Source organism: Chrysemys picta, chromosome 2 (assembly GCF_011386835.1).
Source record: "Chrysemys picta bellii isolate R12L10 chromosome 2, ASM1138683v2, whole genome shotgun sequence".
NCBI classification, from domain to species: Eukaryota; Metazoa; Chordata; order Testudines; family Emydidae; genus Chrysemys; species Chrysemys picta.
The window spans coordinates 290,422,162-290,447,205 of record NC_088792.1 but is presented as its reverse complement, the minus strand read 5'-3'; the positions used below and the strand labels follow the sequence as shown (position 1 = coordinate 290,447,205).

The 25,044-nt window shown below is 60.8% G+C and overlaps 1 protein-coding gene across 5 annotated transcripts in view; it reads right to left on the bottom strand.

The window, feature by feature from the left end:
• The window catches only part of LOC101950303 (microtubule-actin cross-linking factor 1, isoforms 6/7-like), an 82,006-nt gene that overhangs the window by 15,451 nt on the left and 41,511 nt on the right, over nucleotides 1-25,044 (bottom strand). For 4 of the 5 annotated variants that reach the window (XM_065582331.1, XM_065582329.1, XM_065582333.1 and 1 more), the window contains 8 exons: nucleotides 21,663-21,835; nucleotides 16,967-17,126; nucleotides 14,955-15,152; nucleotides 13,850-13,975; nucleotides 13,193-13,336; nucleotides 10,891-11,079; nucleotides 3,941-4,055; nucleotides 211-380 (listed from right to left, as the gene is read on the bottom strand). In XM_065582331.1, coding sequence (XP_065438403.1) covers nucleotides 211-380; nucleotides 3,941-4,055; nucleotides 10,891-11,079; nucleotides 13,193-13,336; nucleotides 13,850-13,975; nucleotides 14,955-15,152; nucleotides 16,967-17,126; nucleotides 21,663-21,835 — 1,275 coding nt within the window. The remainder of the gene's footprint in view (nucleotides 1-210; nucleotides 381-3,940; nucleotides 4,056-10,890; nucleotides 11,080-13,192; nucleotides 13,337-13,849; nucleotides 13,976-14,954; nucleotides 15,153-16,966; nucleotides 17,127-21,662; nucleotides 21,836-25,044) is intronic. The other variant, XM_065582330.1, reaches the window with a different exon arrangement.

Below are 25,044 nucleotides of genomic sequence, written 5' to 3'. Positions count from 1 at the left end.
CTGGGCTGCTCTGCCCCTGCTCTGCCAGTGGTGTCTGGCCTGTGCCGAGTTACCAGGCCCGAGGGGCACGCCTCGTCGCCCAGCGGGCTGGGTCCTGGCACGCTCCGGCCCCCAGCATGCCCTGCTCTGACCCAGGCCCGTGCCTGAGACGTGCCCCGCAGACCCTGCAGCAGGGACCCATGAGACCAGGGCAGGAGCCCAACTCCCTACCTCGCGCAGCCGCTGCAGGGCACTCTGCAGCCGGTACTGCCGGTCCAAGGCCAGGAGCCAGAGCTGCTGCCAGCGGTGCAGGAGCTGTGCCATGGGGGGGCTCTGGGGCTCCAGGTCGATGAGCGGCACCTGGGGAGTGGTGCGGGTGGGTTTCACAGCGCTGCGTCGCCCTGCAACCAGACAAAAGACGGGCCTCAGTGCCCATGGGTTGGGGGGACCGAGGGGGGTGAGCGGGGATCCAGGGAGAAGTAGGAGGAGGCAGATGAGGGGGGCAGTGAGGGGGGGATCCAGGGGGCAGTGAGGGGGGATCCAGGAGGAGGGGGGGGCAGATTGAGGAGGAGGGGTGTGACGTTGCGCTCCATATGATTTTATGAAATATGCTAATGAGTGGGAATATAATGTAACTGGGATATGCTTCATGCAAAAGGTCTCTTGTAAGGTATCATTACAAAGCTTATAATCTACTGAGTGTGTTCATCCTATTTGTATAAATGTATCATGCTTGTATCTGAAACTAGGAATATGAAATATAACTCTGAGGGCCTATTGTCATTATGCAAAGTGTGGGCCATTAATGGTGCCTTAGAATCTTGATGGCTCCCATTGACTAGGACAATTGGTTGTGAATGGGTTTATTTACCTGCAAACCTTTCGGTGTACTGGGTAATGAAGAATGAAGTCTTACAGTGACATGTGACCATGTCACCTGATACTGGAATCCATCTTAAACCTGGTGCTTTTCCATTTAGAAGGAGGGGTGAGGACCCAGAGACAAAAGATTCCCGCCTTGTGCCAAAGCCATAAAAGGGGGTGGAACAGAACAAAGGGGGCTGCAGTCATGAGAACACCCCAGCTTTCCACCTGAGCTGGAACTAACAAGAACTGTACCGGGGAAAGGATTGGGCCCAGACTAGAAAGGAGTCTAGACTGTGAAAAAAGCTTATTGGAACATCTCTAAGGGTGAGATTTACCTGTAATCAGTTTCTTAATGTATTAGGCTTAGACTTGCGTGTTTTGTTTTATTTTGCTTGGTAACTTACTTTGTTGTGTCTGTTATTACTTGAAATCACTTAAATCCTACTTTTTATACTTAATAAAATCACTTTTGTTTATTAATTAACCCAGAGTAAGTGATTAATCCCTGGGGGAACAAACAGCATATCTCTCTATCAGTGTTATAGAGGGCAGACAATTTATGAGTTTACCCTGTATTTGGGGTTTGGATCCCATTGGGAACTGGGTGTCTGGGTGCTGGAGACAGGAGTGTGACGTTATGAGTGTAATATAATATTTCATTGGAAAGTGACAGGGCCAGAAAGAGTTAATTAACTCAGACTGACCTGACCCATGGGTGAACCTTAAGGACTGGTTAGGAAGATATGTAAATGAATAGAGCTTTGAAATACAAGTCTGCATCGTTAGAGGTAGAAGGGTAGATGTTTGCTCAGGTCTTGTGATGTAAGCAAACAAGTCTTGTCTATTGCTATAACTTCAATTCAAAGATCAAAAAAGGAATATTAACATTTATGATGATATTTGAGTGAAATAGTATTATTGTCTATATGTCTCTTTGAAGGTTGTGGTAACTTGTATCTGAACTGTTTAATGGATAAATTACCCTGTGCTAATTGCCACGATGTTTGGGAGAAGGAGAGTTAAGCCTATTGTTTTCTCATGTGAAAGGCTGCTGGAAATGTATGAGAACCCTGGGACATGATCCTACTTCATCTCAGATCTGCTTTGGGTTTCAAGAGGGGGAAACCTTAAGCCACAAGGGTCACCCTGAATATGGACATTGGACTATAACCTCTGGACTATTTCTAAAAGGACTTTTGGCAACTACAAGCTCACCTCTGCTATGTATCTGAACCTCAAGAGTTGAATTTAAGTCTGTCTGTATATTGATCTTTTAACCAACTATCTCTCTCTTTTCTTTCTTAATAAATTTTAGCTTAGTTAATAAGAATTGGCTCTAAGTGTGTATTTTGGGTCAGATCTAAGTTATAATTGGACCTGGGTGTGTGGCTGATCCTTTGGGATTGGAAGAACCTTTTCTTTTATATGATGAGATCAGATTTTCAGTAATCAGCATCATATCTGACAGGTGTCTGGACGGAGGCCTGAGGCTGGGCACTTTAAGGTATGGTTCTATAGAAGTTGTTTTCTGCTGGCTTGGTAAATCTAAGTATTGGAAGGACCACCAGCTTCTGGGGTTTGTCTGCCCCGTTTTGTTTGCAGTTCACCCTAATTGAGTGACCTCAGCTGGCTCCCACGGGCAGCCCCGTCACAAGGAGTACCTGCTGAGCTGTTTTCAGTTAAGTCTGCAGCTTTGGGGACGTGGTTCAGACCTGGGTCTGTGTTTGCAGTAGGTTTGCGTGTCTGGCTCAACGAGGTAGGGTTCTGGAGTCCCAGGCTGGCAGGGAAAACGGGCTCCGAGGTAGTTTCAGCACATCAGGTGACAGTCCCAAGGGGGTCTCTGCGACCGAACCCGTCACAAGGGGGCAGTGAGGGGGGCTCCAGGGGGAAGTGGGAGGTGGCAGATTGTGGGGGGCAGTGAGGGAGGTTCCAGGGGGCAGTGAGGGGGCTCCAGGGGGAAGTGGGAAGTGGCAGATTGTGGGGGGCAGTGAGGGGGGCTCCAGGGGGCAGTGAGGGGGACTCCAGGGGGCAGTGGGAGGTGGCAGATTGTGGGGGGCAGTGAGGGGGGCTCCAGGGGGCAGTGAGGGGGACTCCAGGGGGCAGTGGGAGGTGGCAGATTGTGGGGGGCAGCGAGGGGGGCTCCAGGGGGCAGTGAGGGGGGCTCCAGGGGGCAGTGGGAGGTGGCAGATTGTGGGGGGCAGCGAGGGGGGCTCCAGGGGGCAGCGAGGAGGGCTCCAGGAGGCAGCGAGGGGCGCTGCGGGGGGCAGTGGGAGGTGGCAGATTGTGGGGGGCAGCGAGGGGGGCTCCAGGAGGCAGCGAGGGGGGCTGCAGGGGGCAGTGGGAGGTGGCAGATTGTGGGGGGCAGCGAGGAGGGCTCCAGGGGGCAGCGAGGGGGGCTCCAGGAGGCAGCGAGGGGGGCTGCAGGGGGCAGTGGGAGGTGGCAGATTGTGGGGGGCAGTGAGGGGGGCTCCAGGGGGCAGTGGGAGGTGGCAGATTGGGGGAGGCAGCGAGGGGGGCTCCAGGGGGCAGCGAGGGGGGCTCCAGGAGGCAGCGAGGGGGGCTGCAGGGGGCAGTGGGAGGTGGCAGATTGTGGGGGGCAGCGAGGAGGGCTCCAGGGGGCAGCAAGGGGGGCTGCAGGGGGCAGTGGGAGGTGGCAGATTGTGGGGGGCAGCGAGGGGGGCTCCAGGAGGCAGCGAGGGGGGCTGCAGGGGGCAGTGGGAGGTGGCAGATTGTGGGGGGCAGCGAGGAGGGCTCCAGGGGGCAGCAAGGGGGGCTGCAGGGGGCAGTGGGAGGTGGCAGATTGTGGGGGGCAGCGAGGAGGGCTCCAGGGGGCAGCGAGGGGGGCTGCAGGGGGCAGGGGGAGGTGGCAGATTGTGGGGGGCAGCGAGGGGGGATCCAGGGGACAGCGAGGGGGACTCCAGGGGGCAGCGAGGGGGGATCCAGGGGACAGCGAGGGGGACTCCAGGGGGCAGCGAGGAGGGCTGCAGGGGGCAGTGGGAGGTGGCAGATTGTGGGGGGCAGCGAGGGGGGGCTCCAGGGGGCAGCGAGGGGGGATCAAGGAGCAGGCGTGGGAGCCAGTGGCAGGCACCCTTACCTGCAGCCAGCCTGCGGGTGGTCGGCGGCCCCAGCTCCGGGGCCAGCTTGCGCTTGCAGGTTTTGGTGACCTTCTCCACGTCCGGCTGTTTGCGGTTCAGCTCCTCCATGAACTCCTGGGCAGGAGAGTCGGCGTGAGGGGGGGCAGGGCCCGGGCTCCTCCCAGGGGGGCCCCCATGATGCGTGCGCCCCACCGTTGGGGGCTGGCGGGCAGTACAAGCCAGGGCGGATCCCATGGGCCAGCTGGGCATTCTGCCGGAGGCCAGGCTGGTTGCTGGGGCAGGGCCCTCTCACCCCCCGCTCCAGGACGCTCTGGATGGGCCACAGAGCGACCAGGCCCTAAAGAGCTTCTAGGCTGAGCTGACACGGGGCAGTGGGGCGGTGAGGACGAGGGACATCACTGCCCCATGGGGGTGGGGTGGGTCAAAGTCCCATGGGGCCCGGGCAGTGTGGCGATGGGGGTGAGGGACATCACTGCCCCATGGGGGTGGGGCGGGGGATTCAGACCCTGGGCCAGTAGGGGCAAGAAGCAGTGACGTGCTGGCTGGGCAGTGGATGGCAGAGGAGGGGATGGCGGGGGCAGCTGGGGGGGACAGAGGGGGCAGCAGAGGGGAATGACAGGGGTGTGGCGGGGCAGAGCGGGACATGGCAGAGGAGGGGGCAGCAGAGGGGAATGACAGGGGTGTGGAGGGGCAGAGCAGGAAATGGAGAGGAGGGGGGCAGCAGAGGGGAATGACAGGGGTCTGGCGGGGCAGAGCAGGAAATGGCAGAGGAGGGGGCAGCAGAGGGGAATGACAGGGGTGTGGCGGGGCAGAGCGGGAAATGGCAGAGGAGGGGGCAGCAGAGGGGAATGACAGGGGTGTGGCGGGGCAGAGCGGGAAATGGCAGAGGAGGGGGCAGCAGAGGGGAATGACAGGGGTGTGGCGGGGCAGAGCGGGAAATGGCAGAGGAGGGGGCAGCAGAGGGGAATGACAGGGGTGTGGTGGGGCAGAGCGGGAAATGGCAGAGGAGGGGGCAGCAGAGGGGAATGACAGGGGTGTGGTGGGGCAGAGCGGGACATGGCAGAGGAGGGGGCAGCAGAGGGGAATGACAGGCGTGTGGCGGGGCAGAGCGGGAAATGGCAGAGGAGGGGGCGGCAGAGGGGAATGACAGGGGTGTGGTGGGGCAGAGCGGGAAATGGCAGAGGAGGGGGCAGCAGAGGGGAATGACAGGGGTGTGGCGGGGCAGAGCGGGAAATGGCAGAGGAGGGGGCAGCAGAGGGGAATGACAGGCGTGTGGCGGGGCAGAGCGGGAAATGGCAGAGGAGGGGACAGCAGAGGGGAATGACAGGGGTGTGGCAGGGCAGAGCAGGAAATGGAGAGGAGGGGGCAGCAGAGGGGAATGACAGGGGTGTGGCGGGGCAGAGCGGGAAATGGCAGAGGAGGGGGCGGCAGAGGGGAATGACAGGGGTGTGGTGGGGCAGAGCGGGAAATGGCAGAGGAGGGGGCAGCAGAGGGGAATGACAGGGGTGTGGCGGGGCAGAGCGGGAAATGGCAGAGGAGGGGGCAGCAGAGGGGAATGACAGGGGTGTGGCAGGGCAGAGCAGGAAATGGCAGAGGAGGGGGCAGCAGAGGGGAATGACGGGTGTGTGGCGGGGCAGAGCGGGAAATGGCAGAGGAGGGGGCAGCAGAGGGGAATGACAGGGATGTGGTGGGGCAGAGCGGGACATGGCAGAGGAGGGGGCAGCAGAGGGGAATGACAGGGGTGTGGCGGGGCAGAGCGGGAAATGGAGAGGAGGGGGCAGCAGAGGGGAATGACAGGGTGTGGTGGGGGCAGCTGGGGGGGACAGAGGGGGCAGCAGAGGGGAATGACAGGGGTGTGGCAGGGCAGAGCAGGAAATGGCAGAGGAGGGGGCAGCAGAGGGGAATGACAGGGGTGTGGCGGGGCAGAGCAGGAAATGGAGAGGAGGGGGCAGCAGAGGGGAATGACAGGGGTGTGGTGGGGGCAGCTGGGGGGGACAGAGGGGGCAGCAGAGGGGAATGACAGGGGTGTGGCAGGGCAGAGCAGGAAATGGAGAGGAGGGGGCAGCAGAGGGGAATGACAGGGGTCTGGCGGGGCAGAGCGGGACATGGCAGAGGAGGGGGCAGCAGAGGGGAATGACAGGGGTGTGGAGGGGCAGAGCGGGAAATGGAGAGGAGGGGGCAGCAGAGGGGAATGACAGGGGTGTGGCGGGGCAGAGCGGGACATGGCAGAGGAGGGGGCAGCAGAGGGGAATGACAGGCGTGTGGCGGGGCAGAGCAGGAAATGGCAGAGGAGGGGGCAGCAGAGGGGAATGACAGGGGTCTGGCGGGGCAGAGCGGGAAATGGCAGAGGAGGGGGCAGCAGAGGGGAATGACAGGCGTGTGGCGGGGCAGAGCGGGAAATGGCAGAGGAGGGGGCAGCAGAGGGGAATGACAGGGGTGTGGCGGGGCAGAGCGGGAAATGGCAGAGGAGGGGGCAGCAGAGGGGAATGACAGGGGTCTGGCGGGGCAGAGCGGGAAATGGCAGAGGAGGGGGCAGCAGAGGGGAATGACAGGCGTGTGGCGGGGCAGAGCGGGAAATGGCAGAGGAGGGGGCAGCAGAGGGGAATGACAGGGGTGTGGCGGGGCAGAGCGGGAAATGGCAGAGGAGGGGGCAGCAGAGGGGAATGACAGGCGTGTGGCGGGGCAGAGCGGGAAATGGCAGAGGAGGGGGCAGCAGAGGGGAATGACAGGGGTGTGGCGGGGCAGAGCGGGAAATGGCAGAGGAGGGGGCAGCAGAGGGGAATGACAGGGGTGTGGCGGGGCAGAGCGGGAAATGGCAGAGGAGGGGGCAGCAGAGGGGAATGACAGGGGTGTGGCGGGGCAGAGCAGGAAATGGAGAGGAGGGGGCAGCAGAGGGGAATGACAGGGGTGTGGCGGGGCAGAGCGGGAAATGGCAGAGGAGGGGGCAGCAGAGGGGAATGACAGGGGTCTGGCAGGGCAGAGCGGGAAATGGCAGAGGAGGGGGCAGCAGAGGGGAATGACAGGGGTGTGGCGGGGCAGAGCAGGAAATGGCAGAGGAGGGGGCAGCAGAGGGGAATGACAGGGGTGTGGCGGGACAGAGCAGGAAATGGAGAGGAGGGGGCAGCAGAGGGGAATGACAGGGGTGTGGCGGGGCAGAGCGGGAAATGGCAGAGGAGGGGGCAGCAGAGGGGAATGACAGGGGTGTGGCGGGGGCAGCTGGCGGGGACAGAGGGGGCAGCAGAGGGGAATGACAGGGGTGTGGCGGGGCAGAGGGGGAAATGGCAGAGGAGGGGGCAGCAGAGGGGAATGACAGGGGTGTGGCGGGGCAGAGCGGGAAATGGCAGAGGAGGGGGCAGCAGAGGGGAATGACAGGGGTGTGGCGGGGCAGAGCGGGAAATGGCAGAGGAGGGGGCAGCAGAGGGGAATGACAGGGGTGTGGCGGGGCAGAGCGGGAAATGGCAGAGGAGGGGGCAGCAGAGGGGAATGACAGGGGTGTGGCGGGACAGAGCAGGAAATGGAGAGGAGGGGGCAGCAGAGGGAAATGACAGGGGTGTGGCGGGGCAGAGCGGGAAATGGCAGAGGAGGGGGCAGCAGAGGGGAATGACAGGGGTGTGGCGGGGGCAGCTGGCGGGGACAGAGGGGGCAGCAGAGGGGAATGACAGGGGTGTGGCGGGGCAGAGGGGGAAATGGCAGAGGAGGGGGCAGCAGAGGGGAATGACAGGGGTGTGGCAGGGCAGAGCAGGAAATGGCAGAGGAGGGGGCAGCAGAGGGGAATGACGGGTGTGACGGGGCAGAGCGGGACATGGCAGAGGAGGGGGCAGCAGAAGGGAATGACAGGGGTGTGGAGGGGCAGAGCGGGAAATGGCAGAGGAGGGGGCAGCAGAGGGGAATGACAGGCGTGTGGCGGGGCAGAGCGGGAAATGGCAGAGGAGGGGACAGCAGAGGGGAATGACAGGCGTGTGGCGGGGCAGAGCGGGAAATGGCAGAGGAGGGGGCAGCAGAGGGGAATGACAGGGATGTGGTGGGGCAGAGCGGGACATGGCAGAGGAGGGGGCAGCAGAGGGGAATGACAGGGGTGTGGCGGGGCAGAGCAGGAAATGGAGAGGAGGGGGCAGCAGAGGGGAATGACAGGGTGTGGTGGGGGCAGCTGGGGGGGACAGAGGGGGCAGCAGAGGGGAATGACAGGGGTGTGGCAGGGCAGAGCAGGAAATGGCAGAGGAGGGGGCAGCAGAGGGGAATGACAGGGGTGTGGCGGGGCAGAGCAGGAAATGGAGAGGAGGGGGCAGCAGAGGGGAATGACAGGGGGTGTGGTGGGGGCAGCTGGGGGGGACAGAGGGGGCAGCAGAGGGGAATGACAGGGGTGTGGCAGGGCAGAGCAGGAAATGGAGAGGAGGGGGCAGCAGAGGGGAATGACAGGGGTCTGGCGGGGCAGAGCGGGACATGGCAGAGGAGGGGGCAGCAGAGGGGAATGACAGGGGTGTGGAGGGGCAGAGCGGGAAATGGAGAGGAGGGGGCAGCAGAGGGGAATGACAGGGGTGTGGCGGGGCAGAGCGGGACATGGCAGAGGAGGGGGCAGCAGAGGGGAATGACAGGCGTGTGGCGGGGCAGAGCAGGAAATGGCAGAGGAGGGGGCAGCAGAGGGGAATGACAGGGGTCTGGCGGGGCAGAGCGGGAAATGGCAGAGGAGGGGGCAGCAGAGGGGAATGACAGGCGTGTGGCGGGGCAGAGCGGGAAATGGCAGAGGAGGGGGCAGCAGAGGGGAATGACAGGGGTGTGGCGGGGCAGAGCGGGAAATGGCAGAGGAGGGGGCAGCAGAGGGGAATGACAGGGGTCTGGCGGGGCAGAGCGGGAAATGGCAGAGGAGGGGGCAGCAGAGGGGAATGACAGGCGTGTGGCGGGGCAGAGCGGGAAATGGCAGAGGAGGGGGCAGCAGAGGGGAATGACAGGGGTGTGGCGGGGCAGAGCGGGAAATGGCAGAGGAGGGGGCAGCAGAGGGGAATGACAGGCGTGTGGCGGGGCAGAGCGGGAAATGGCAGAGGAGGGGGCAGCAGAGGGGAATGACAGGGGTGTGGCGGGGCAGAGCGGGAAATGGCAGAGGAGGGGGCAGCAGAGGGGAATGACAGGGGTGTGGCGGGGCAGAGCGGGAAATGGCAGAGGAGGGGGCAGCAGAGGGGAATGACAGGGGTGTGGCGGGGCAGAGCAGGAAATGGAGAGGAGGGGGCAGCAGAGGGGAATGACAGGGGTGTGGCGGGGCAGAGCGGGAAATGGCAGAGGAGGGGGCAGCAGAGGGGAATGACAGGGGTCTGGCAGGGCAGAGCGGGAAATGGCAGAGGAGGGGGCAGCAGAGGGGAATGACAGGGGTGTGGCGGGGCAGAGCAGGAAATGGCAGAGGAGGGGGCAGCAGAGGGGAATGACAGGGGTGTGGCGGGACAGAGCAGGAAATGGAGAGGAGGGGGCAGCAGAGGGGAATGACAGGGGTGTGGCGGGGCAGAGCGGGAAATGGCAGAGGAGGGGGCAGCAGAGGGGAATGACAGGGGTGTGGCGGGGGCAGCTGGCGGGGACAGAGGGGGCAGCAGAGGGGAATGACAGGGGTGTGGCGGGGCAGAGGGGGAAATGGCAGAGGAGGGGGCAGCAGAGGGGAATGACAGGGGTGTGGCGGGGCAGAGCGGGAAATGGCAGAGGAGGGGGCAGCAGAGGGGAATGACAGGGGTGTGGCGGGGCAGAGCGGGAAATGGCAGAGGAGGGGGCAGCAGAGGGGAATGACAGGGGTGTGGCGGGGCAGAGCGGGAAATGGCAGAGGAGGGGGCAGCAGAGGGGAATGACAGGGGTGTGGCGGGACAGAGCAGGAAATGGAGAGGAGGGGGCAGCAGAGGGAAATGACAGGGGTGTGGCGGGGCAGAGCGGGAAATGGCAGAGGAGGGGGCAGCAGAGGGGAATGACAGGGGTGTGGCGGGGGCAGCTGGCGGGGACAGAGGGGGCAGCAGAGGGGAATGACAGGGGTGTGGCGGGGCAGAGGGGGAAATGGCAGAGGAGGGGGCAGCAGAGGGGAATGACAGGGGTGTGGTGGGGGCAGCTGGGGGGGACAGAGGGGGCAGCAGAGGGGAATGACAGGCGTGTGGCGGGACAGAGCGGGAAATGGCAGAGGAGGGGGCAGCAGAGGGGAATGACAGGGGTGTGGCGGGGCAGAGCGGGAAATGGCAGAGGAGGGGGCAGCAGAGGGGAATGACAGGGGTGTGGCGGGGCAGAGCGGGAAATGGCAGAGGAGGGGGCAGCAGAGGGGAATGACAGGGGTGTGGCGGGGCAGAGCTGGAAATGGCAGAGGAGGGGGCAGCAGAGGGGAATGACAGGGGTGTGGCGGGGGCAGCTGGGGGGGACAGAGGGGGCAGCAGAGGGGAATGACAGGGGTGTGGCGGGGCAGAGCGGGAAATGGCAGAGGAGGGGGCAGCAGAGGGGAATGACAGGGGTGTGGCGGGACAGAGCGGGAAATGGCAGAGGAGGGGGCGGCAGAGGGGAATGACAGGGGTCTGGCGGGGCAGAGCGGGAAATGGCAGAGGAGGGGGCGGCAGAGGGGAATGACAGGGGTGTGGCGGGGCAGAGCAGGAAATGGCAGAGGAGGGGGCAGCAGAGGGGAATGACAGGGGTGTGGCGGGGCAGAGCAGGAAATGGAGAGGAGGGGGCAGCAGAGGGGAATGACAGGGGTGTGGAGGGGCAGAGCGGGAAATGGCAGAGGAGGGGGCAGCAGAGGGGAATGACAGGGGTGTGGCGGGGCAGAGCGGGAAATGGCAGAGGAGGGGGCGGCAGAGGGGAATGACAGGGGTGTGGCGGGGCAGAGCGGGAAATGGCAGAGGAGGGGGCGGCAGAGGGGAATGACAGGGGTGTGGCGGGCAGAGCGGGAAATGGCAGAGGAGGGGGCGGCAGAGGGGACAGGTACCGGCCCCAGCCCTGTTACCATGTGCTGGGAGTTGAGCTCCTCCAGCTGCTGCGCGTCGTCAGGCAGTGTCTCTTGGTCCCTCAGGCTCAGCGACTCCTCGGCAGCTGCAATCCAGTCGACGAGCCGGCCCATCTCCTCCCGCTCTGCGGCCAGCCTGGCCGTCTGGGCCTGGAGCCGCTCGCCCTGCTGCTGGGCCCAGCTCAGCACCTGCACACACGGGCAGTGACCAGGGGGCAGCATGGAGAAGAGATTGCGAGAAGCACCCCTGGCCACAGACCAGGGGGAGCAATGAGGGCACAAACAGGCCTGTGGGCACAGGGCATCAAGGGTACGAATTGTGGGCCCATGGGCCCAGGGCACCGAGGACACTGACCATGGGCCCCATGGGAAAAGGGAACGGAGGACACGGACTGAGGGGCAGCAGGGACACAGATCGGGGGGCCCATGGGCACTGAGGACACGGAGTGGAGCCCCGTGGGCACAGGGTACCGCAGATATAGAGCCGGGCCCCGTGGGCAGAGGATGGCAAGCTATGGCACTGTGTCTCTGTGACGTTATTGGCATAATCTGGGACCATATAGAACATGGTTGCAACCAAAGTCCTGTAGTGGCACCCAAATCTTGTATAAAGAGGGTCAAATGAGGTGTCTAAGACAAGGTTAGCGTTTGCTGGTTATGATTATGCTGTCTATATGTGTGTATCAATTTTGTAGTTGAAGTTATGAATATTGGCTCTGTACTGTCTGTATTTCAAACTTATGCTGTGCTTCTGGGAGACATCCCAGACAAGTTGGTGTTAGCTCTGCCTAGCCTGCTTGATGGCCCATTAAGGACCATCAGCTACAACTGACCCATTGAGAGAAGGCAGATACGCCTTGTAACTCAGCAAAGTATGCAGGAACTGGCCCATGTGACTCCAGACTCCATTTTGCTGTAATTTTCCACAGTAAGAACAAAGAGGTGTTCTTACACCTGGAAAAGACTATAAAAGGCTGATGCCTCATCTCCATCTTGTCTTCAATCCTGCTTCATACCTCTGGAGGGACTTTGCTACAAACTGAAGCTCTGAACAAAGGACTGAGGACCCATCCCAGCTGGGAATGTTCCAGAGACTTGATTTGAACCTGCAGTTTATTCTATCACTGCTACAAGCCTGAACCAAGAACTTTGCCATTACTGGATGCAATTGATTCCATTTAACCAATTCTAGCTCTCATCTCTATCTTTTTCCTTTTATGAATAAACCTTTAGATTTTAGATTCTAAAGGATTGGGAACAGCGTGATTTGTGGGTAAGATCTGATTTGTCTATTGACCTGGGTCTGGGGCTTGGTCCTTTGGGATCAGGAGAACCATTTTTCTTTTATTGGGGTCTTAGTTTTCATAACCATTTGTCCCCATAATGAGTGGCCCTGGTGGTGATACTGGGAAACTGGAGCGTCTAAGGGAATTGCTTGTGTGACTTGTGGTTAGCCAGTGGGGTGAGACCAAAGTCCTCTTAGTCTGGCTGGTTTGGTTTGCCTTAGAGGTGGAAAAACCCCAGCCTTGGGCTGTAACTGCCCTGTTTGAGCAATTTGTCCTGAGTTGGCTCTCTCAGTTGGGTTCCGCCAGAACCGCATCGTTACAGTCTCCATAAGGGTTTGTTACTTGTCTATGTTGCGCTGTGTCCAGGGGTGATTTGGCTGCTTCATGTCCAGTGTTGACAGGCTCAGGTGGGGAGGCCTGGCAGGCTCACGGGAGGGGGGTCCCCACTCACACAGGTTCCACACCCTCCCCCCAAGGGAGACGCAGCAGGAAGCCAGTGACTGCCACCTGTCAGCTGCTCTGATGGGTCCCGGACAGACCCTGCTGGGTGCCCCGGCCAGCCCGGAGATGCCCTGCTGGGCCCAGAACCCATGGAAGGATGAGAGGAGCGGGGCCACGGCAGGGCCTGCCCTACTGCAGAGCGGGCTGGGACCTCGCAGGAGGGGTCTGTCCTGATGTGTCTGGCGCTGGACAGCGGGAGGAGGGCAGCCCGACCACCTGCGGCTGGAGCCTGTCCCCCTGGTACAGACTGTTCATGCCGGGCGTGTGGGAATCCCCTCTGCCCCCAAGCACTGCCCCAAGGCCCACAAGGACACAGGGCAGACACAAAAGAAGTCCCACTGTCTGGGTCGGGAAGAGCCTGGCCGGCGGGCCGAGGTCAAGGGGAAAGGGACGATGCAGGTGGCCAGCCCAGGCCCAGTGTGGGCCGTGTGCTGGGCCGCGGGAGCCCCCTGGGATGCTGGCGGGCGCCCTGGGGCTCTGCCTGCCCCGGCCCGGCGGACTCTGCTCACACTCACCTCCTGGAAGCGGCTCTTGGCCACGGTGATCCAGGACTTGATGGTGACGACGGAGTCGGGGTGGCAGGCAGACAGGATCTCCTCCCCCAGGGAGGTGATGCACTCCAGCTCGAGCTGCTGGCACTGCAGAGTCTTCATCAGCTCCTGCTCCGGGCGCAAGGGCAGCTCAGCTCCACAGCACGCCCGAGAGCTGCCGAGCCGGGCTGAGGGGGGCTGCTGAGCCGGGCTGAGGGGGGCTGCCGAGCCGGGCTGAGGGGGGTTCCAGGCTGAGGGGGGTTCCAGGCTGAGGGGGCTGCCGAGCCGGGCTGAGGGGACTCCATTGGGATGGAGACGCAGTGCCAGCGTGGTGGCTGCAGAGACCTGGTCCTGAGGCCTGGGGGTGCAGAGGCTGCCCGGCAAGACAAGGGGTCAAAGCCCCCCTCACTTCTCCGGCAGGATAGGGCCAGGTCTGGGCCAAGGGAGAGCTCCTGCTTCGCCCTGCCCTGCCCGGGGCGTGGCCAGGAACGGACTGGGGGCATGGCGGGGGCAGGAGCTGACACTGGGTGGTGGGGGCCGGAGTGCGAGGCAGTGGAGCTGGCACCCCGGGCCCTGCTCCAGGCCTTGCTGCACCCAGCCAGGAGGAGAGGCGGGGCAGGAGCTGGGGTGGGGGGCACTCACTTGCAGCTGGCTCTGGCACTCGCGCAGGGCCGCCTCCTCCTCCGGGAAGACGCCGTGCCGGAGGGTTTTCTCCGACTCAGCCAGGTGGGCCAGGAACGAGCGCACCAGGGTGTGGAACTCCTCCGCCTGCACAGGAGAGCCAGGGTTGGCAGGGACTGGACCAGCCTTGGACTCAGAGCCAGCCCACCTGCCCGGGGCCGGTGCCCCTCTTGCCCAGCTCGACCCCCTGCGTGGCCAGGTGGCGGCGGCCCTGTCCCGACTGGGGGGGCTGGGGAGGGGGGTTTAGCTCAGCCCGACACTCTTCACAGACGCGCCAAAGGGCCGCGAGTCCCCGATGGCGTCGCACAGACCGGCCTGGTCCCCTTCGCAGTGACCCAGCAGCCCGGGAAGCTGACCCAGTGAGACCGGCGCCATCCCTGTGTGGACCCTGTGATTTCGGGCCAGGAGCAGCTCCTGGGGTTCAGCTCAAACCGGCTGGGCACAGGACTGAGCTAACCTGCAATGGCCTCTCCTGGACTGAAATCGGCACGTCCACACTAGTGCCCCAGGCTGCAACCTCCTAACCGGATTGTGGTGCTGCTTCCCTGCCTGACAGGGCCTGCGACAGCTCCCTCCGCCTAAACAAACCGTCACATGCCTGCCTAGGCTGGGCCCCTGGCCACGGCCCCCTGCCCTCCCTGCTAGTCTGGGCCTTGGCCACGGCCCCCTGCCCTCCCTGCCTAGTCTGGGCCCCTGGCCACGGCCCCCTGCCCTCCCTGCCTAGTCTTGGGCCACGGCCCCGGCCCCCTGCCCTCCCTGCCTAGTCTGGGCCCCCAGCCATGGCCCCCTGCCCTCCCTCCCTGCCTAGCCTGGGACCACGGCCACGGCCCTCTGCCCTCCCTGCCTAGTCTGGGCCTTGGCCACAGCCCCCTGCCCTCCCTGCCTAGTCCGGGCCCCCAGCCATGGCCACGTGCCCTCCCTCCCTGCCTAGCCTGGGTCTCGGCCACGGCCCTCTGCCCTCCCTGCCTAGTCTGGGCCTCGGCCACGGCCCCCTGCCCTCCCTGCTAGTCTGGGCCCCCAGCCCCACGGCCAAGGCCCCCTGCCCTCCATCTCTCCCTCCTCTCACCTGCTGTAACGAAGCCTCCAGCCGGCCCTGCTTGGAGATGGAGAGTTTGCAGATCAGGTCCCAGCGGCCGCTCAGCTCCTCCATTTGCTTCTGCAGCCACTGGGAGTCGACGCTGTTACTGCCCCGAGTCAGGTCCCTCACCGAGCGCTTCAGCATTTTAATGCAGCTGGCTCGCTTGCCCAGCTCCTTCTGGAAAGCCTGCGGAGGGAGAGCAGGTGTGGGCAGGACCGTGCAAGGTCCATGTCAGAGCAGCTGCAGGGAGCCTTGGGCCCACAGCTCTGCCTGTTCCCGGGGTCCCAGGCATGGAGCTGAGTGGGACTCTCGCTGGGCACTCTCTTTGCCTGGGCGTCCGTGCCCAGCTGGGAGCCCAGGCTGCCAGGCGAGAGAGACCCCTGCCGGGGACTGTCGCAGCTGGAAGGTGCCAGGGAGACAGAGTGTCGGCATTTCTGGGCGAGCTCCCGCCCCAGCGTGCATCAGGCCCGCGTCCCGGGCGGGGATTGTGCATCCTGGAGAGTGTGGGACGGGGAGAGGCAGAGTCAGGGGACACGGCTGTGACAGTGCCCCCCCATAAGGATTTATGGAAATGTGCTTAGGAATGTAAATATGACATAACTGGAATATGTTTGACGCTACATATGCCGTCTAACATATCTCTGCAAAGGTTATGATCTACTGAATCTATTCATCCTGTCTGTATGCATGAGTCATTGTTGTACTCGAAGTTATGAATATTGGCTGTGTACTGGTTTGATTTTAAGTAGCCTTAGTAAAGAATTTGGTCAGCTTCTTTAGAAACGAATTTGCAAGTTAAGTGCCTAATCAAGAAGCACTTAACGGACAATGGATCTTGGAAGGCTCCAATCCACACAGGAAGTCTACTTGAGGCTGTTCAAGGCAGCATGTGAACCATGGCTGCTACCTGTAAGTTCTGAGTCATGCGTGGACATGTGACTTGCCCATGTGACTCCAAAACTCCATCTTGGAGCTGGGATTCTACACGGGGGAGTGAGGGGTGTCCACCCACAAGAGAAAGTCTATTTAAACCCCTGAGAGACCCCTCCATTTTGTCTTCAGCTGGCTCAAGAGATAGCCTCTCCACCCCCAAGGATACCCGAAAGAAACTGGAACAAAGGACAGTAACCACGGGGGTGTGAGTGATTGCTAGACCCAGACTAGAAGGAGGCTTGTCTGTAAAAGAGGCTTCTTGGAACATCTCTGAGGGTGAGATTTTATCTGTATTCAGCAACAAAGAGTCCTGTGGCACCTTATAGACTAACAGATGTATTGGAGCATGAGCTTTCGTGGGTGAATACATGCGTCTGACGAAGTGGGCATTCACCCACGAAAGCTTATGCTCCAATACATCTGTTAGTCTATAAGGTGCCACAGGACTCTCTGTTGCTTTTTACAGATCCAGACTAACACAGCTACCCCTCTGATACTGTCTGTATTCAGTTTCTTACTGTATTAGGCATAGGCTTGTGTGTTTTATTTTATTTTGCTTGGTAATTCACTTTGTTCTGTCTGTTATTATTGGAACCACTTAAATCCACTTAAACCACTTTTAGTATTTAATAAAATCACTTTTTACTTATTAATTAACCCAGAATATGTATTAATTCCTGGGGGCGGGGGGGGGGGAGGAACAACTGTGCATATCTCTCTATCAGTGTTAGAGAGGGCAAACAATTAATGAGTTTACCCTGTGTAAGCTTTATACAGGGTAAAACAGATTTATTTGGGGTGTGGACCCTATTGGGAGTTGGGAATCCGAGCATTAAAGACAGGAACACTTCTTAAGCTGCTTTCAGTTAAGCCTGCAGTTTGTGGGATGTGGTTCAGACCTGGGTCTGTGTTTGTGGCCGGCAAGCGTGTCTGGCACAACCAGGCAGGGTTCTGGAGTCCCAGGCTGGCAGGGAAAGCAGGGGCAGACGTACTCTTGGCACGAGTTGGCAGCCCCAAGGGGGGTTTTGTGATCCAACCCGTCACAGCGGCACCAGAGGAATACAGACCTTGTGCTTGTCCATGAGGTCGCTGACCAGGTCGCGATCCCCCCCAACCGGCACCTCCTCACACAGCTGCGGCTCGGCCCGGTACAGCCAGTCCAGCAGGGCTTGCAGGGCGTCCGTGAACTTGCCTGAGAATAGCAGGCTCTCCTCCAGCTTGTGCTGCCTGAAAGGAAATGGGTGATGGGCAGCGACCCCGCCATGCGCAGGTCTGGGCCAGGGAGATGGGCACGCTGCCCTGGGACGGGTCTTCCCCCAACCAGGAGAGTGTGTGTAGAGTGGGGGCCCTGCCCCTGCAGTGTGTGTGTGTGTGTGTGTGTGTAATGTGAGCCCCACCCGCGCAGTGTGTGTTATGTGGGCCCCACCCATGCAGTGTGTGTGTGTAATGTGAGCCCCACCCGCGCAGTGTGTGTGTGTGTGTGTGTGTAATGTGGGCCCCACCCGCGCAGTGTGTGTGTGTGTGTGTGTGTGTGTAGTGTGGGCCCCACCCGCGCAGTGTGTCTGTGTGTGTGTGTGTGTATGTAGTGTGGGCCCCACCCGCGCAGTGTGTCTGTGTGTGTGTGTGTGTAGTGTGGGCCCCACCCATGCAGTGTGCGGGTGTGTAATGTGGGCCTTGCCCCAGCAATGTGTGTGTGTGTGTGTGTGTATGTGTGGAGTGGGAGCCCTGCCCCAGCAGCGTGTGCATGACCCAAAGAGGGGAGAAGGTAAGAGTCCAAGGGGGGCATTTTTATGAATTTGCCGAGGTGCCAGTTAGATGTTAAAGTAGAAATCTACCTAACGAGCTTTGCCAATTTGCTGAGTGCGAACCCTGTTTCCCTGAGCCCAGGCAGCGCTACCTAAGTTAACACTAGGTTCATGGAAACATAGACCCACAGAGCGCCCGCAGGGGTCAGCTAGTCTAATGCCCGCACGATGCGGGATTTGTTGTCTCTAAACCAGCCAAGACAGTTCGCTCTCCAGCCTCCTTCTGAAAACCTCCAGTGAAGGAGCTTCCACAGCCTCCCCAGGCCTCTGCTCTGTCCCATTGGCCCACTGTTCTTACAGTTAGGAAGTTTATCCTGAGATTTAATCTAAACCTGCCATGCTGCAGTTTGACCCCATCGCCTCTTGTCCTGCCCTCTGGGGCCAGAGAGAACAACTTTTCTCCATCATTTTTATGGCAGCCTTTCAAGTATTTGAAGACTGCTATCATGTCCCCCCTTAATCTCCTCTTTTCCAAACTAAACATACCCAGGTCCTTCAGCCTTTGCTCGTATGGCTGCATTCCAGCTCTCCGATCATCTTTGTCACTCGCCTCTGGATCCTTTCCAGTTTCTACATCATTTCTGTACATTGGTGACCAAAACTGGACACTGTTCTCCAGCTGAGGCCTAACCAGCGCCGAGTAGAGCGGCACTATCACCGGGGCTGATTGGGGGGGGGGGAAGCCAGTACAAATTACCGGGGCCTGGCAGTCCGGAAGGGGGCCCGGGGCCCAGCTTCCCCACCCCCTTCTCGTCAGCCCTGTTTAGCTGGTCCACCCTTGCTGGGGGGCCCGAAAATTTTTTTCAGCGGGGCCCGAACCCGCTCTCAGTGGCCCTGACCATCACCTCCTGTGACTTGCATGCTATGACTCTGTTAGTGCAACCTGAAATAGCATTTGCTTTTTTTGCCACAGCATCGCATTGCTGACTCATGTTGAGGTTGTAATCCACCACAACTCCCAGAGCCTTTTCAGCAGTGCTGCTGACAAACCAGTTATCCCCCCTGTGGCGTTGCACTCCATATGCTTGATGGAAATATGCTTGAAGTGTGAATATAATGTAACTGGAATATACTTCATGCAAAAGGTCTCTTGTAAGGTATCATTACAAAGTTTATAATCTACTGAGTGTGTTCATCCTATTTGTATAAATGTATCACTCTTGTATCTGAAACTAGAAATATGAAGTTAACTCTGAAGTCCTATTATAATTATGCAAAGTGTGGGCCATTAATGGAGCTAGGCTGTTCTCAATGGTACCAGATGACAGACCAAGGAGTAATGGTCTCAAGTTGCAGTAGGGGAGGTCTAAGTTGGATATTAGGAAAAACTATTTCACTAGGAGGGTGGTGAAGCAGTGGAATGGGTTCCCTAGGGAGGTGGTGGAATCTCCATCCTTAGAGGTTTTTAAGGTCAGGCTTGACAAAGCCCTGGCTGGGATGATTTAGTTGGGGTTGGTCCTTCTTTGAGCAGGGGGTTGGACTAGATACCTCCTGAGGTCCCTTCCAACCCTGATATTCTATGATTCTATGATCTGACCTGGCGAGGGGTGGGGAGGATGTGGCGCTGCCCCATAGATCTGACCTAGCAGTGGTGGGCGGGGGAGGATGCAGCGCTACCCCATAGATCTGACCCAGCAGTGGTGGGCTGGGGAGGATGTGGCGCTGCCCCATAGATCTGACCTAGCAGTGGTGGGCGGGGGAGGATGCGGCACTTCCCCATAGATCTGACCCGGCAGTGGGGGGAAGGGGCAGGAGGAGGATGTGGCGCTGCTCCATAGATCTGACCCAGCAGTGGGGGGTAGGGGAGGATGCGGCGCTGCCCCATAGATCTGACCCGGCAGTGGTGGGCGGGGGGAGGATGCAGCGCTGCCCCATAGATCTGACCTGGCAGTGGGGGGGGGGGCAGGAGGAGGATACGGCGCTGCTCCATAGATCTGACCAGGTGAGGGGGGAGAGGATGCGGCGCTGCCCCATAGATCTGACCCGGCAGTGGTGGGCTGGGGAGGATGTGGCGCTGCTCCATAGATCTGACCCAGCAGTGGTGGGCTGGGGAGGATGTGGCGCTGCCCCATAGATCTGACCTAGCAGTGGTGGGCGGGGGAGGATGCAGCGCTGCCCCATAGATCTGACCCGGCACTGGTGGGCGGGGGAGGATGCGGCACTTCCCCATAGATCTGACCCGGCAGTGAGGGGAAGGGGCAGGAGGAGGATGCGGCGCTGCTCCATAGATCTGACCCGGCAGTGGTGGGCGGGGGAGGATGCAGCGCTGCCCCATAGATCTGACCCGGCAGTGGGGGGCAGGGGAGGATGCGGGGCTGCAGGGCCGAGGGTTGGGACTGGCGTTAGGAAGGGGTTGTGGGGGGCGCCTGGCCCAGGGAATGGGAGGCTGTGCCGGGCAGAGGGGGCACTGATGGTGCAAGGGCGGCAGGGCGGGTCTGTTGTGATAACAGGGCCTATAAAACGTCCCCCATTCTGAAGTGAAATGTCGCGAGGACCTGTGGGTGCTCCAAGGGAGCTACCACCAGCAGACGCGGAGCCAGGAGTTAATGGACCCAGCCCAGACGGACGGAGCAGCCTGAAAGGCGTCCTTCTGCAGGGGAGGCCACCAGGCCTTGCTCTGCTTCTAGGAACTTTGTTTTTCACGGGGAGGTCTGAAAGTCATCAGGGCTTCATGACGCCCACGCTCAGCCCTTTGGGGGGACACCCAATTGCCAGCACCCCAAAGGCACGGGAGCTCCTGCTCGGTTCCCTTTCTATCAGGTTACTTTCTGCCCCCCCCCCCACCCCCTCGTATCCCATATCCCTCTCTCAGCGGCTCACCAGCCCCTGAAAGCCACAGCACTGGGTCGGCACCATGCAATGACCTGCCCACCAGCCCGCCCTGGCTAGGGAGATAAGACCCAACCAAATGACATTTCTGACTGGAGTGGGAACCAGGGTCCAAGCACCAGGCTCTGTGGTCCACCCATGGCTGACCAGCCGGCCCGTGTTGGATTCCCCCCTTTCTAGCCTCCCTCGCCTGCAGCTTGTGCCAGTCTGACTGGAGACGGGTGCACCAGGACAGCGTGAATTACCCTCCCGTGGGCAGCACAGCGAGGTTACTCTAGGAATAAATGGCTCTGCTAGTTTGAAGGTGACTTGCATGATGTGACGCAGTAGGGAGTGGGGCGGATTGATCTGGGAATGTCATTTAGTGTTACTGGGGCTGTCTGCATGGGGGATGGGAAAGCAGGAGATGACTTTAGGTGAGGGACGGTACCTGAGCCTGTAACCTGAGCCAAGAGGGGGGTTGGGCCAGGTGACACCTTTTGCCCGGGAAGCTGGACAAAGGGAGAGGGGGAGAGAAGGAGGGGGGAGAGCCTGCTGGAGGGGGTTTTGGTTTCAGTTTCGGGCTGGCTGGGAAGAGGCAGGGAACCCCAAGTCTGGGGTCTAAGCTCCTTGCCCCCGCAGAGGGACTTGGCTGAGGGGTCCTGGTTGTACCTACACGCTCTGCTTGGGACTGTGTTCCTGTCATTTAATAAACCTTCTGTGTTACTGGCTGGCTGAGAGTCATGTCTGACTGCGAAGTGGGGGGTGCAGGACCCTTTGGCTTCCCCAGGACCCCGCCTGGGCGGACTCGCTGTGGGAAGCGCACGGAGGGGCATATGCTGAATGCTCCAAGGTCAGACCCAGGAGGTGAAGCCATGTGAGCTTCTTGCCCTGAAGACAGTCTGCTCCGAGGGAGAGGAGGCTCCCCAAAGTCCTGACTGGCTTTGTGGGGAGCAGTTCCAGAGCATCGCCTGGGGACTCCGTGATACCAACATATCCCAAGGGGGGGGGCCAAGGAGAAGATGGGGGCACAAGCACCAGCAGGGTGGGAGGTGGCAGGGTCTCAGGCCTGCATAGGGACCCAGCTCCCCTGGGTCCTGGCCCAGCAGAGACCAGTGCCAGCAGGACAAGGGCAGAACACCAGCCTCACCTCTCCACAGCCCGGCCACCCACGTCGTCCCAGCGCTCCTTCAGCTCCCCCAGCAGCTCCTCCAGCGGCTGCACGTCCTCGGCCAGCTGGGCCTTCTCCCGCAGCAAGCGCCCGCTGCGCAGCGTGGCCTCGTACACGGGACGCTTGGAGCGCAGCAGCTTCTGGAACTCCTGCTGCACCGGAGAGGGCAGGTTAGTCCAAGAGAAATGGGCAGGGGCTGGAGACTAGGCCTGGTGGGTCAGCCCCGGGGAGATGGGTCAGGGGAGCAGGCGGGTCGGCCCAGGGGAGATGGGTCAGGGGAGCAGGCGGGTCGGCTCAGGGGAGATGGGTCAGGGGAGCAGGCGGGTCGGCCCAGGGGAGATGGGTCAGGGGAGCAGGCGGGTCGGCCCAGGGGAGATGGGTCAGGGGAGCAGGCGGGTCGGCCCCGGGGAGATGGGTCAGGGGAGCAGGCGGGTCGGCCCAGGGGAGATGGGTCAGGGGAGCAGGCGGGTCGGCCCCGGGGAGATGGGTCAGGGGAGCAGGCGGGTCGGCCCCGGGGAGATGGGTCAGGGGAGCAGGCGGGTCGGCCCAGGGGAGATGGGTCAGGGGAGCAGGCGGGTCGGCCCAGGGGAGATGGGTCAGGGGAGCAGGCGGGTCGGCCCCGGGGAGATGGGTCAGGGGAGCAGGCGGGTCGGCCCAGGGGAGATGGGTCAGGGGAGCAGGCGGGTCGGCCCAGGGGAGATGGGTCAGGGGAGCAGGCGGGTCGGCTCAGGGGAGATGGGTCAGGGGAGCAGGCGGGTCGGCCCAGGGGAGATGGGTCAGGGGCTGGGCGGCTGGAGCTGGGGAGCAGATGGGTCGGCCCAGGGGAGTCTCTTGCACCCCAGGAATCCTTGCCAAGGTGGGCAGTCCCTGGGGGGAAGAGGGCTCCCGGAGGCTGCTGTCCCAGAGGGTCAGTGTCTGGCTGTGATGGGACATGCCCCAGTTCTGCCTGTGCCGGGCCCCACTGGCCCGAGCCAGCCTTGAAAGCCAGAGCATCGGGGGAAGCCCCCTCGGCCCCTTTGTGGAGAGGAGGAGGCTACGCGACTCTATCCTCAGCGTGGAGCAGCTTCCCCCGGTGACTCCTCTCTAGGCTCTGTCCCCTCTCCCCCGCCAGCCCCCGCAAGCACTGCCCAGCCCCTCACCCCAGACCTCCTTGGGCTGAGTGGGGCCTGGGAGTGCAGCTGGCCAAAGGGAGCGGTACCAGCGTGTCACACAGAGATGGGGAGCCATTGGCCAGTGCAGATCTGGGCACCCCCTCCCCCAGGCAGTCCCTGACCTTGCACACAAGGGCCCCAGGCCATCGGCTTTCTGCCAGAGGAGAGGGGCACGTTAGACACGACGTGTGAAGAAATGGGAATTTTCTGCAGTAGGGGTACGGCTGAGAGGCCTGGGCAGGCTGTGGGGGGTGATGGCCCCTTGTCCTGGGGACCCCCCCATACCAAAGGGGGGGTTCTGCAGTAGGGGTACGGCTGAGAGACCTGGCGTGGTGCTGAAGGGTGACGACGCCCAGGGCAGAGCAGGAGTCCGGAGGTGCTGGGTCAATGCCTTGTTGAAGGGGGCTGAGCCCGCCCACTGTGACGTTATTGACATAAACTGGGACCGTATAGATCATTGTTGCAACCAAGGTCCTGTAGTGGCATGCAAATCTTGTATAAAAGGGGTCAAATGGGGTGTCTAGGACAAGGTTATGGTTTACTGGTTATGATTATGCGGTCTATATGTGTGTATCAGTTTTGTAGTCGAAGTTATGAATATTGGCTCTATACTGTCTGTATTTCAAACTTATGCTATGCTTCTGGGTGACATCCCAGACAAGCTGAGATTAGCTCTGCCTAGCCTGCTTGATGGCCCATTAAGGACCATCAGCTATACAATGGACCCATTGAGAGAAGGCAGATACGCCTTGTACCTCAGCAAAGTATGCAGGGACAAAGACTATATAAGGCTGATGCCTGATCTCCATCTTGTCTTCAATCCTGCTTCTTACCTCTGGAGGAACTTTGCTACAAGCTGAAGCTTTGAACAAAGGACTGAGGAACCATCCCAGCTGGGGATGTTCTAGAGACTTAATTTGAACCTGCAGTTTATTCCATCGCTGCTGCAAGCCTGAACCAAGAACTTTGCCATTGCTGTATGTAACTGATTCCATTTAACCAATTCTAGCTCTCATCTCTATCTTTTCCCTTTTATGAATAAACCTTTAGATTTTAGATTCTAAAGGATTGGTAACAGTGTGGTTTGTGGGTAAGATCTGATTTGTATATTAACCTGGGTCTGGGGCTTCGTCCTATGGGATCAGGAGAACCCTTTTTCTTTTACTGGGGTATTGGTTTTCATAACCATTTGTCCCCATAACGAGTGGCACTGGTGGTGATACTGGGAAACTGGAGTGTCTAAGGGAATTGCTTGTGTGACTTGTGGTTAGCCAGTGGGGTGAGACCAAAGTCCTCTTTGTCTGGCTGGTTTGGTTTGCCTTAGAGGTGGAAAAACCCCAGCCTTGGGCTGTAACTGCCTTGTTTGAGCAATTTGTCCTGAATTGGCACTCTCAGTTGGGTCCTGCCAGAACCGCATCGTTACAGTGTGTGAACACAGCCAGGCCTGGGGAACACAGGACGGGGACGTCGGGCAGGAGATCCAGGGCTGGCTTCTGGAGGAGGCCGGCTGCTCTCTCCAGGGACTGACAAGGAGTCAGAGAGCGACGCAGCCACTCCAGCTGGGCTGGCCGATTGCTCCAGCTCGGCAGGCGGACGATGTTTTACCTTCAGTTCTCTGTGCTGAGCTAGGGCCGGCCAGGCCTGTCCCAGCTGACTAGTAAACCCTGCGCGGTTTGGAACCGCGTCTGGCCGGGTGTCGCTGCAAACGCTGGCTGCTGCACCCGTCTCTGCATGTCTCTCCCAGGGTCTGGCTCAGGGCAGAGCTCCTGGCATGACGCAGGAGCGCTGGAGCCTAGTGGCTCAGGAAGGAGCCGGTGAGACCTGGAGGCCGGCCCTCGAGGAAGAGTGGGACCCCTTGGGGGGCTGGCACTCTGAAGGGGTGTTGCTCAGAGCCCGTGGGGGGACACACCGCGTTCTCGGGAGTTTGGCAGCAGTGGGCAAAGGCTGCAGGCTCCTGAGCAGGCACTCGACCCCCCCATCCAGCCGAGGGCTCAACAGCTCCCCTGGGCCTAGCACCGCCCAGCCGGGAGGCAGGGTCACCCCTGCTGTCTCCCAGTTCTGCCCAGCCCTGGGGACGCAGCCGCCCTGGCCCTGCTGAGAGCAGAGAGATGGGTGTAGGGACCTCGTGCTCGGCACAGGGGAAGCCCGGGCAACCCCAGGAGAGGGCGGAGGGCCCTAGGGAGCACTGCCCTTGGGGGCAGCTCAGAGTC